We start from the raw sequence: 12,866 nt of genomic DNA, 5'->3' as shown, positions 1-12,866 counted from the left end.
GATTTTTGACAGCTCTTTACAATGAAGAATCCTGTATTCTTTTCTGTCAATGCTGACAGATTTCATTTCTATGTACTCCCACTTTGATTTGTGGTACTCTGGGAAAAGCGTTCTTATGTCTCAAAGACAAGGGAAAAAAGTGACTGGTCTTTCATGTGTCCCGTGATATTCAGTGAAATGCTAAGACATGAAACTGTTCATACTGGCTGCTAAAGAGAAGAATTGATTTCTTTTTTCATTGAAATTAACAAGTGGGTATCCAAGATAAATGAAAAATCAAATAAATAAGAAAGGGAAAGGAGGTGCTTTGGTATTAGGCTAAACCAGCTGTGAGATTACACCACTGACCTTTAAGCTATATAGCCCTTAAACACATTTTAGAATAGCTTCTGCAGGAAAGGCAAATAATCATAATTACTTGCTCAGGACAGAGACTTCCAGAGGGAGAATTTGCTGGGGTGTTTCAAGGGAAGTAAGGTTCTGCTCCGAGCCAACTAGGCAAAGCAATATTCTAATGAGCTGCAAAAGTAACTAAAAGCAGCAGTGGAATTAGAATAATCTGTTGATCATAATGCTTTTACCAAAGAATTCTTAATGAAGTAACATTGACTAACAAAACACAAGTCAGTGCCAGGTAGGGACCACATTCTAAACCTTATTTTTTTTTCATTTCACTCCTACTGCAATATTGCATGCCTTGGTTTGGGAAGAAGTTGGAAGTAGGAAGGTAATGAAGAAATCTGGGAATGTCGTCCCAAATCTACTAAGCTCTTGTGTAGTAGAGCATTTTCCATCAGCTACAAATCCATGCAAACTCCAATACAGGCATATATACTTAAAGTTTATTGTGCATTTAGCTGCTTTACAAAAAAAAAAAAAACCACACACACACAGCTACGCATGATATTTGCCCGTAATTCCAGACTGAATGCAATTGATTTCTACCGCACAGGAGACTTAGCCTATGCCAAAAATTTTATTTCATTAAGAAAATGATATTATGGAGCATCTGAGATCATGTAACAGACAAAACAGAATGCCAGAGAAATTTTAACTGCCAGTACCCCACAGTGAATGCCTGATTATTTGCAGATGGGATATGGAAAAATTGTGAAATTATTGGAATTTTAAGTCCTGTATGAAAGCATTACTTCAGACTGCATGTGTCATGGCAAGCGTCTATTATAGTTTGAATACGTTCTTAGATTTTGCTTTCAGTGCTTAGAACTGGCTATGCGTACTTCTTTAGACTTATTAACTGAAAAAGACTGCATTCTTCAAAGTGCAAAACCAAACCCTTAGGTGATAGCACAAAACAGTGCCAGTAAGTCAACTGTCAATACTGACGGTATTTATCCAATAACTAAACTAAAAACTAATTTAAATCAATCTCCTTTGGAAAAGCCAACTGTTCAACAAGCACAACAAATGGTCTAAGATCAATCAGCGAACATGAGATCAATTAAAACCAGCTTAAGTTTTTGTAGGAGGACAATTCACACAACTCGAGTTAGATGTCTATTCATTTCAGTACTCCCACAATGCAATCCTTAAGCTCTGTTGTAAAGCAGAAATACCACTATCACCCTCCGCTGTCTAGCCAGCACTCTAAGTAGTTCCACATTTAATTAAAGACACAGTATACCCTTTGTTAGCACAGATAGTCTGGTCACTTTAAAGGTCTGCTATCGTTTTAGCCACACACACAAAAATTAAATTCTGGAAACCATCTGTTGGAAAACCATCAAAACTAAGTTGCTTTACAATTTTATTCGTACCTACTGTGAAGGTGACATATGCATGAGTGTGCAAACTATTTTACTTTCACAGCTTTATTACTATTTGTAGCAGCTTAACACTGGAGATGCTGGCTCCCTCTCTTTCCAAATAATTGCACTGGAAGGGCAATTCTTTCAGAAACAGGAATTTTTCAGCAGCTGAGCCACCTGATTTTGAGCGAACTTTAGAAAAGGTAAGATAAGACACGGCCGAGAAAATAGGAAAAGGGATAGCAAAGTAACCCAGAATATGCGGATAATAAAAACGTTTTATACCGAAGGTGTACTTCCACCCGGGGGGGGACAAAAAAAAAAAAAAAAAAAAAAAAACACAAAAAAAAAAACACAACCCCCCCAGACAGCGCTGACAGCCAGGGAAGAGCTGCAGTAAGCTTTTCGGCCACATGGGTGCTGTACTGGCACATTTCACCGCTCCGACTCCTGAACTCTGGTAATCCCGACACCAGCGTTTCAGGAGAACAGCTTAAACCCTAACGCATCGTTTCTCTTTTTGGTTTTGTTGTTTGTTTTTTAATTCCCCCCTTTTCCTCGCAGGGATATGCACGCTTGCAGCGGGAGGCAGCAGCACAGCAGCCCCCCGGGGCTGGGGCAGGCGCGGCTGGCCCCGCCGCTGCGGCTGCCCCGCGGGCCGAGCCCCCAGCCCCGCCGGAGAGAGGGGGCGATGCCGCCCCTCCGCCTCGGAACTGCGGTCCCACGGCCCCGGCGGGGACGGCCCACGGGAGGCAGCCGCAAAGCCCGCCCCACGCACACGGGAGCCCGGACAGCGCGGGTAACGGCGACCCCCCGGCTGCTGCAAGCCGGCTGGCGACGTACGACGGCGATAGTCGGCGATGCCACCGCTTGCTGCGGCCGACGGGCCGGCGGGGCACGTCCTGCGGCGGGCGGCTCCCGGCGGGAGCCCTGGCTGTGCCGGCGCCGCGGGCAGGAGGGCACGGCCGCGGGCTCGCACCGGCCGCTCGACGTCCCCTGCTGTCCCGCGCGGGTGGCGGGCGGCCGCGCCGCTGCTCCCGGTGCCTGCCCGCCGGAGCTCACGCCCGCGCCGCTGCTCCCGCCGCCGGCCCGGCCCTCCCCAGCAGCAGGGCGGCGGGCGGGCAGCCCCGCGGAGCGGTCGCCACGCCGGCCCGGCCCCGCGCCCCCTAGGCTCGCCGCCGCCCCACGTGTGCCGGCCCGGAGCCCGCGGGCGCGGAGCGGGGGACGCCACACCTGCCGGGGCGCTGCCCCGCCGCCCGCGGGGAGGGGGCGCGCACGCAGCCCGCCGCAGCGCCCGCCTGCCCCGCCGGCGCTCCCGCTCGCTGCCCCGGGCGGGCGTCCCGGCCGAGCGGCCGGCGCTGCTCACCTCTCTTGCTGCGTCTCCAGCGGCCGGTTTGGCAGTGGCCGTAATCCATGCAGTTCAGGATGATCAAGGCAAAGGAGAAGAGGCGAAACTGCATCCTGGGCCGCTGGGGTGGGCAGCCCCCGCCGGCGGCAGCGAGGGGCGGCAGAGGCCGGCTGTGTGCGGGGCTGCGAGCGGCCCCGGGGGAAGAGGGGGCCGGCGGGGCGCCGCGGGGCAGCGGCTGCCGCGGGGAGCGGCAGGAGCTCACACGCCTCTCGCCGCCCTTCTCGGGCGCTGCGAACTCACAGCCGTTTCCAGCATCCCCCCGGCGCTGCAGGGAGAGGGAGACGGGGCGGCGGGGAGAAAGCCTGGCCTCTGGCTTTCCTGGTCCTCCCCCTTCTCCGGCTCTCCCCGAGAAACAAAAAGAGAAAAATGGAAAACCCAGGCCGGGGCAGGAGCGGGGCGCCCCGAGCGCAGCCAGCCAGAGCCCCAACTTTCCCCCGCAGGCGGCGGGAGAGCGCTGCCGCTCGGCACCCCCGTGCGCCCCGGGGACGGGCTGTCAGGCGGGGGAAAGCGCTATTTATCCCGGCGCAGGGGCGCACCCCGCCCACACGCGCTCAGGTCGCGGGCACGGCGGGGCGAAGCCGCCCCCCCTACCTTCCGCGGCGCGGCCCCGCCGCCATCCCGCCCCGCCGCCGGGTCCGGAGAGCGGCTCCGCGCCCGGGAGCAGCCACCCGCGGGCGGGCGCGGGCCGGCGGTGGCCGCCGGGGCTCGGGCTCCCGGCCACATGCAGGCGGTGTCCGCGCCGGGCTCCACCAGCCGCCCGCCTCCGCCCGCTCCTTTTATGCGGCGGGCAGGGGGCGCGGGCGGCGGGGCCGTGCGGGCCCGGTGGGGATGCGCGGCGGCGCGGGACCGCGGCCGTAGGTGGTGCTGCGGGACGAGAGGTGCCGCCGCCCGGCCATAGCGCCGCCCGCAGCCGCGCCGGCACCCCCGCCGGGCCCTAACGCCCGCCGGCCCCGCGCCCCCCGGCGCGGCAGCCGCCGAGGCTTTTGCCGGCAGGCTCTGCCTCGGCGGGCTTCTCCCTCTCCCCGCAAAGTCCCCTCGTCGTTTCCCTGCACTGCCTATAGCCTTGGGAAACCTCGTCCACCGCGCTTCTCTCCCTCTCCCTCTTCTTTTTTTTTTTTTTTTTTTCTTTTAGTTCCTGTCGGGTTCGATAATTAACGGTATTTCTTTTTTCCATCGCTGGTTTGAAGACCTCGATCCATTAATTTCCCCCTCCTTTCCTTCTGCCTTCCTAAAATCTGATCTCGCGTGCTCCAAAGCCTCTTCCCTGAAGCGCCACTTTCGTCGTCCTGGGAAGAGGGCAACTGAAGTCCTAAGGCACAACTTCAGCGAGTGGTTTGCAGCTGTTCCAAGCCACGTCTCCACTGGGCAAAACCATCGTAGACCTGGTAAAGTGGGAACCCCAACAGCACCGATAAGTGAGGCTGAAACAAGGGAGCACTCAAGAGGTTCCAGGTGAATTTAGCCCTGAGCCAGAATGTTAACTCCTCGTAGCATCAGCTACACTGACCCCACGGAGTCACTCGATTTCTCTGCTCCTCACTCACAGCCTGTTCCCCAGCGCTGCAGGTACTGACAGCCTGGGGCTCCCTGTTTGCGGTGCTGGACACGTTGCACCCAACCTAGAGTCCCACAGGACCCAGGGCATCCCGGAGCAGGTGCAGAAGCTGGGCAGGTAGCGTGGGTCTGGCACAAAGCCAGGTCCCATAAACCCCACTGGATCCAGGCTGGCTCTGTGCTGGGTGTTTTTCCTCCTTTCTCCCCCTCAACCATTCTGTTTGTGGGCATGTGTTGTTGAAATACCTGAGCTGCCTGGGGATGGAGCCAGCTAGGTTCTCACAAAAGCAGATGTACCCTTTCCAGAGCACAGCTGAGCCTAAAAAGAGCGTAACTGCATTCATGTGATGCTATGCTTGAGCTAACAAATCGTGTTAGACTCAAGCTGGCTTTTCATCCATGGCCTGGAACAATTTGACCACAGCTAAATGAAGTCTGAGTGTATGGCATTTACCATACCATCCTGAGACCTCAGAATTTTGGCTGTATTTATTGTTATCATATTCCTCTGAAGCAGAAAAGCATCAGTATCCTCAGTTTCCAGACAGAAGGCTCAGTTACGAAGAGGCTAAATAATTTTCCTGGAATCAAAAGGAGTGTACGAGACAGTGTCAAAACTTGGACCTGAGTTTTCCAAGTGCTGTAATCCCTGGGCTGCCCTTCTTCACTTACCTGCTGTACAGTAGTAGTACTATACTAGTCTGATCACTAGTATAAAATTTAAAGACTTTTAAAAGTTACATTACAGAATATAAGAATATCTTCTGATATCAGAACTTTATTATAATTGTCATTATGGGGTTACAGTGTATGAGATCCCACTGTGCTACCCAGAGCACTTGTACCTTTCAGTGTTGTCATAATCTAAGAATTACAGACACGTGACCTGTCAACTAATTAACACAGGCCTAAGAACTAGGTCAGTCAAGGTCAGTCTAGCTCAGTGCCAGTGGTCACCAGGTGGATTTGGAGTGGATGCTATGGGAAAGAGTGCAGAAAATAAGACATGTATATATGTGGTTTGTGGGTTTTCTCTTCCTCAATCTGCTGACACAGTGAAACTTTTCAGAGGAGATATATATATATATAAAACTTGTTGCGACAGAGACTATAATTTATTTTAGTGGAGGGCATTTACTGGCAAGTGAAGTTCTCCAAGATGTGTAGTCCCCATATCCACTCTAACTTCATGTGACAGGTTGTAGCTGAGACTGAGCCTTTTTGCACAGGCAGCATCCTTAAGAGTACATGGTTACAATTTTCTGATGCAGAAATAAAAAGTGTACCACCAGCCTACAGATCCTCTCAAGCTGCAATGGAAGGGAGAGAGAGATCAGACTACAAGAGGAAGAGGAATTCAAACCCAGGTGCTAACTAAACCTTTGGGAGGACTCCAGGAGCTGACCTCCTTTACTGTTTTCAGGTCTGCAAACCCATATCCATGGGACTTTGAGTCTACAACTGTTATCCGGAGATGAGTCTTGGAGTCCTTTGTGTAAACAGTCATATCAGGACCTCCCTAATAATATAACTCCATTTCTGGATGTGACTGAAATATATAAAAGTATAAATGAACTTTCAGAAAGGTGCCCTACTGACACTGAAGATGGCTGAGGTCTCTCAAAATGTTGTACTGGGTTTCAGGGGAAACAGATCTTGGACATTTTGCCATTTCATAAGGAAGGATTGCCTGTCACCCTTCTTTAGACTGGGCTCCTCTGAAGGTCTCTCAGACCTGGAAAATAAATACGAGGAAAGTATCTCCAAGTGAAATTCCTAGACTTTAAGAGCAGGACTAAGCCTCAGCACTGAGTTCTTCCTGTATGCAATGGGGGAGGCAGTAGCCCAGGTGGGAGCCAGCTCTGCAGAGGAAGCCTGCAGTCAATGATTCAGGAGCTGGCTGGGATTTTTCATGTCCCATTTGAGCCAGGCAGGCTAGACCACCCACACGCAGCCACATAATACCTAGCAGGACTAGCCATGGGTTAGCATCCTATCATGCCATGTAAGTACACAACATAGCTACTTCCTTGTGATATCTTCATGCAATTTCCATCAAGGAACAGCCAACAGGAACATCTGCAGACAGACACTTGTTCTGTAACAGGCAGGCGGCTGAGCTGGAGTGGCATCTTCAAGACTTTGGTAGGACTATGACAACTTTAAAGGAATATGATTAACTCTTTTTTTTAAGTATTTATCAAGAGCTCTTTCTAAGCATGATGGGCTGTCAAGGAGATGGTATGAAAGCACAGAATTTGGGTGATGGAGACCTACGTCCTGGATCAAATGGCAATTGGAGGTAAGCTCAGTATTGCGTGAGGTATGATAGGCAAGATGTGCTTTCAAAGAGAAGACAAGCAGCTTATGCTTCCTATTATGAGGAAGAGTCAGTGGAAGTGTGCAAGGGAAAAAAGCATTACAAAGTTAATGGCCAAAACCATCATGCTAGGGAGCAGGCTAAATTTGATTTAAATTTATGAAATACAATGTTGCAAAAAGCAAAATATTTGGCAATAAGAATCTGAATCATAGTTTTGACACTACAATGGATGAAAAATCCATGTTTTAAAATAGGCTGCATTAAAAGAATCTTCTTTCTAGATATAGAGTTTGGTTGTCAGACCTGCAGGTAAGTCTCTAGTTATAGAACTAGAGTTCTGTTCCTTGAAAATTCAGTTTTATGTGTTGTGCTCTGCAGAGGTTTCATTGACTGTGAAAGACCTTACCTTCTACACTTCATCTGTATTAAAGCCAAAGCACTGCTGCTTTTGCAATACAAAGTCACCATTACAGAAATAGTATTTGAATTTGTGTTTTCAGAGAAGACTGCCCAAAGACAGGGTAGGAAGAGGAAAGAAGAGATACATTGAAGAAACTAGTCAACCCCTGTCAGGCAGCTGGAAGGTGGATGAGGATCACCAGAGTATCCCCTTTGGGTGAGTTTCTGAAGGAATGATAACAGGAAACAGGCTGAGGAAAACAAAAAGAACCTAACGGAGGACAAGAATTCAAGCACATAGCTAGCTGTTTATGATGGTCAATAAATCAAGAAGAATGAAGGTAACTTTGTGATATGATTAAGAAAAAGCCATTAAAGATTTTCAGAAGAATGGTGTCAGTGACTCAGAAACCAAATCAGAGTCTGCAGAGCCCAAAACATGTTTACAGTCAGAGGGAAAGGAGTCAGTAGGCTTGAGAGGTGAAAGAGCAGAAGGAAAAGTACTGGGATGGATTCTGTAGATGTAGTAGACCTTTGTGTCTGTAGTTCCACTGAAATCAACAGAGAGGAATTTACTGTGTGCATACCATTGTGCAGCACTGGGGCACTAATGAACACTGCACAAATATTCTAGGGGGGGCTTTGTCAAAGTGAAGAATGGGGAAAATTATCTGAGCCATAGTATGTTCGATGAACATGGTCATAGAAAGAATGCATTAGTCAAGGTCCAAGAAGATGATGTGGCAATGATTGAAATACCAGATGATGAGAGTCTGGGCAACAGCTTTAGCTGTGGGGATAGCTAGGAAGGGGCATATTTTAAATAGACTATTCAAAAGTCTCAACAGCCAAATTAATGCACTTGAACAGTACTGAGATGATTCATTACACATGGTTCAGAAATCATTTTATAGAACTGGAGTTCTGTTTCTTGAAAATTCAGTTTTATGTGTTGTGCTCTGCAGAGGTTTCATTGACTGTGAAAGATCTTACCTTCTACGCTTCGGCTGTATTAAAGCCAAAGCACTGCTGCTTTTGCAATACAAAGTAATTGAACCTTTCCATTCTTTACTGGGCTCCATAGGATGTGATCTGTAAGTATCCTAACTTCATCACATAGCAGAGAGAGATCTCAAATTGAACAACACCAAAGTTTGTTTTGGAAGAAATAGCTCCATACTCCTATAGCTGGGCAACTCATCTCTACAATGAAGTCATGATCTTTCCTAAGATGAGTTCCAGCAGTAATAGGTGAGTCTTCATAGTTTTACACTGCAGTAGAAGAGATGTATCTTTTTTTTCCAGTGAAAGAAATGAGTGATCCTGACAAGCTTTACATCTACACTTCAAAAAGAAATATATCTATATACAACCCAGATTCCAACTCTGAGTCAATCTTTACCTCATTTAAATTCTTAAAAACCACTTAATTCATTAATTCTTCAAAATGTGATCTAAAATCATAAATGACAATAATGGAATGTTGTGCCCAGGTTTAGGTTAGGTTAAAAGCTTGCTCTTTAGAGCAAGACCACTGGAGAGACACCATGTTTTGGGGCTGGAGCACCAGCCCTGTGCAGGAAGGCTGAGGGAGCTGGGCTTGTACAGTCTGAAGAAAGGGGCAGTTTGGGGAGACCTAACAGCTCCTTCCCATACCTCTGAGGAGGTTACTGAGCAGGTGGAGCCAGGATCCTTATGGACACGCCAGGCAGAAGAATGGGAGACAGTGGTTATGTACTGAAACAGGAGGGGTTTGCACTGGGTATGAAAGAAAATAATTTTCCCTGTGTGGAGGAATAAGCACTGGAAGAGGTTTGCCAGGGAAGCTGTGGGCTCGCCTTCCTTGGCCAAGAGATTGAGCAACCTGGTCTGGACTCTGCTGATGCTGCTCTCAGCAAGAGGTTGGACTGGGGATCTCCCAAGGTCCTCAGTAACCTGGATGATTTGGTAATCCTATAAAAATAATGAGCTCCCAAAATAGGGAGAGATTTTCTCGTGCAACTTTTAGATACCTGCGTAGCTTCCCTTCAAACCCTACCTGGCCACCTGCTACCTCTGCAACACCCACAGTGCACAAAAAAAGAGCAAAATCTCATAAAATTGTCTTTGGTTTGAAGCAATAAAATGATTGAAGAAATCCTTCTATTTTTAATTTTAAACTACTATGTTCTTTAAAAATTATTATCTGTGTAAAGCCAGTGAAGCAAGACTATCCTGAATTCTTCTGTTGGCCTCATGTTTCAAACTAGGCTAATTTTAAAAAATGGCTTGTCTCAGCAAAATTACCTAATGGTATTTATATACCTTATGGAGGAAACTTGTAGCTATTAAGAGACTGTGATTAGAGGCAAATCCTATTAATTTCATTTACATATTGAGTAGGAAAACAAAGATTGTCTTCCTTCTGACTCTCCTCTCTCTCTGAAGCACGATCAAACTCCTCAGTTTTTGACCTGCTTGTGCAGACTTTCTTCACGCAATACTTCCAGCAGTATCCATGAGCATTTTGCCTGAAGAAGAACAAATTCATTAAAGCTGTATGTTTTCACTAAGGTCTCAGAGAAGCAAATGGAAAGAAGGGGTAACATCTCTAAAATAACTTTTGTAGCTCTCTTGAGTTTAATTTCCAGTTCTTTCTGTTTAAAAAAAAGAAAAAAAGAAAAAAAAAAAGAAACTCAGAAAAAGTAATAAGAAAAATATGGTCTAAATGATGTGTGTCCTCCTCTCCCAATTTGGACTGTCACAAGACAACCAGTTCCTGCCTGCCAGCTGTGGACACCATATTTCTCTTGGAGTGTGCAAGAGCCAGTGCACTCATGTGTGGATATCACATTCTAAAGGTGAGAGTTCAAATTCCAGCTTGGCAGCTGCAGATAATCTTCTTTTGGAGAATGGTGGGTTTAGCTTGCCAGTGTATAGATCAGAAAATTACTAAAAAATTAAGGTATACCAAGCTAATTCAGGCCTTCTGTTTTGCAACACTTTTCATCACATGCTAACTATAGAGTAGAGGTTTGCAACATGTACATATGAGTTTGAATTTCCTCTACTATGGCCTTAGAAAAATGGCTTCACAAGGACCTGTGGAATGCAAAGATGAAATGTGAACTGGTTTTTACATATTTTTACATACTTTTACATAGATTTCACATCTTCTGCCCTAAGCTTTATGCAATCACCGCTTTATCTCTCACACATACAAACCCACTCACACAAGGTCATAGAGTAACGGAATTTGGAAGGGACCTTGGAAGATCATCTGTCTAACCTCTTGCTCAAAGCAGGGCTAACTTCAGAGTTAGGTCAGGTTGCTGAGAGCCTTGTCCAGCTGAGTTTTGAAAATGTTCAAGACAGAAGATTCCATAGCCTCTCTGAGTGACCTCTTCCAGTGCCTATCCACCCCCATGGTGAAAATTTTTTTCCATATATTCAGAAAGAAATTTCCTCATTGCAAGCTGTGCCCATTGCTCTTTCGCTTTTCTCTCTGCACCCCATCTTCTTCTAAGCTCCGTTTTAATTCTCTCTATATATATATATGCTTGTTTCTATGTATATATTTATATATCAATTCATATTTATATATTGCTGGTATATTGTGTTCTAAATGTATGTTTAGCTTTTATTTCTACTTTGCACATCCTCTATTTCTTTATCACCTATACATCCGATAGAGAAAATATGTATTTTTTGTAAATGACATCCTTGAGATTAGCACTATCTCTTTGAGACATCTACCTTGTTTTCTCACTGTTTTCCTTGATTACAGAAGGGGAGTAAAGATGTCTGGATACCTGTAAACACAGAACTGTTAACACCACAAGCACTGATAATCAAAACTGGCTTTCAGAATGTTCCCTTATTAAGAAGATGCAATACGATGGAAACTTTTAAATGGAAATATTAGAATTTTCAGATTATTTTCTTGTAACAGAAGCATTGTTCAGCATAGACATATTTTGTATTCAATGTCTTGTCTGAAACCTTCTAATTTAGTAACTGGCTTTGGAGATGTCTTCCAAGTCTAGTTTAGAAAACTTTACTACTCAATGTTAATAAGGGCTAAGTGTTACACATTGTGATGTTAAGCACATGCTTTCTCCAGCATATCTATTTAGCAATAAAGTGGTTGCAATATTTGTTGGAATATACAAGAAGTATCTCTGCCAAATGATAATAAAGAAGGGAGTTTTAAAAGAATTTTTGACAGTTAAGAATCCCTAGATAAAATTCTATCAATTTGTGTGGTTAATCTACAGGGAGTTTCAGAAGTAAAATTGCTTCCATTAATATAAAAGCATATGTTCAAGACACTTTTGTAATCTGCAGAATATTATACTTCTCCACTCTCACGTCGTTGATTACCCCTTGTCTTATACTTCTAACAAACAAAGCTCAGGAAAACAAATGAAAAGAGAACTCAAGAGCATTCTCTTGAAACACTGTCACCTCTTTTAGCCCGGCTCAGAAGGAAGCCTGGATCAGAAAATAATCCTACACCAGAGCAGCAGCAGATAGTGACACTAATAGGAAATGGGTGTATGATCCCACTGCGCCCAGGATGCCAGCCCTTGACACGTTGTGACAAATATCTAAGCCCAGAAATGAAGATTTTCAGTGAAAGTGCAAGAAAAGAGCTTGTGTTCTGTTTTGTCAGAGGAATTGCACCCGAGGACATATTTTCAGAAATTGAGAGCCACAAAACACAGCTTTTAATTTTAAAAAGTGCATAAACCACACTAGAATCCTGTTTTGTTTGGGCTCTCTGTACCCTGCTAATCACGGTGGGAGCTGAATGCCAGCTTTTGCTTCATTGCATGTTTTGGAAAGGTGTATCATACCTTTCTTCTGGAACAAAAATTTGATGCATTTCGGTCCCTATGGTAAGATAGAGCTAAACCATGAGGGGAAAAGAAGTGCAAATTTAAGGTCATCATTCTTGGGAGTAAAATTAAATTAGAAAATAGGGCAGAGAAACTGTGGTGTCTGCCATTTCAACAGTACCCCAGGGGCTGAGGACGGGAGTGCTGGAGCCAAAAGCATGAACCACAGTACGTAAGTGGCTGTAGCCTTTAACCATGACTATCTTCTGCTGATCAGCAGAAAGCCCATAAATCATGCTCCTTAGGGACTGAAAGGCTTAAATAAGTATTAAAGGACTCAGTCCTGCACTGGCAGAATAATACATATGATAATCTGAAGATGTTGTCTGCCTTTAATTTCAGCTTTCTTCTGGATTCTTTTTTTTTTTCCCCTCCACTGAGCCCTTTAAAGCAGAAGAATAAGTGAGGCCATGCCAAATGCAGTTACTTCACTTTGCTTTCCCTGAACTTTTTATCATCACTTTAATGGATATTTTCAGATCGGTTGGACCTCAGTGATGATTTTAATTATTTAATGTCAGCTTCTCTCCTTG

At 46.0% G+C, this 12,866-nt stretch overlaps 1 protein-coding gene across 1 annotated transcript in view; it reads right to left on the bottom strand.

The window, feature by feature from the left end:
* The window catches only part of RSPO2 (R-spondin 2), a 114,445-nt gene extending 110,715 nt beyond the window's left edge, over nucleotides 1-3,730 (bottom strand). The window contains exon 1 of the mRNA XM_055706382.1: nucleotides 3,136-3,730. Within this exon, the coding sequence (XP_055562357.1) occupies nucleotides 3,136-3,229 (94 nt within the window). The 5' untranslated portion in view covers nucleotides 3,230-3,730. The remainder of the gene's footprint in view (nucleotides 1-3,135) is intronic.
* Nucleotides 3,731-12,866: the final 9,136 nt, after the last annotated feature.

The sequence above is a fragment of the Falco cherrug genome, chromosome 3 (assembly GCF_023634085.1).
Source record: "Falco cherrug isolate bFalChe1 chromosome 3, bFalChe1.pri, whole genome shotgun sequence".
NCBI lineage: Eukaryota > Metazoa > Chordata > Aves > Falconiformes > Falconidae > Falco > Falco cherrug.
This window is presented reverse-complemented; position numbering and strand designations above follow the sequence as displayed.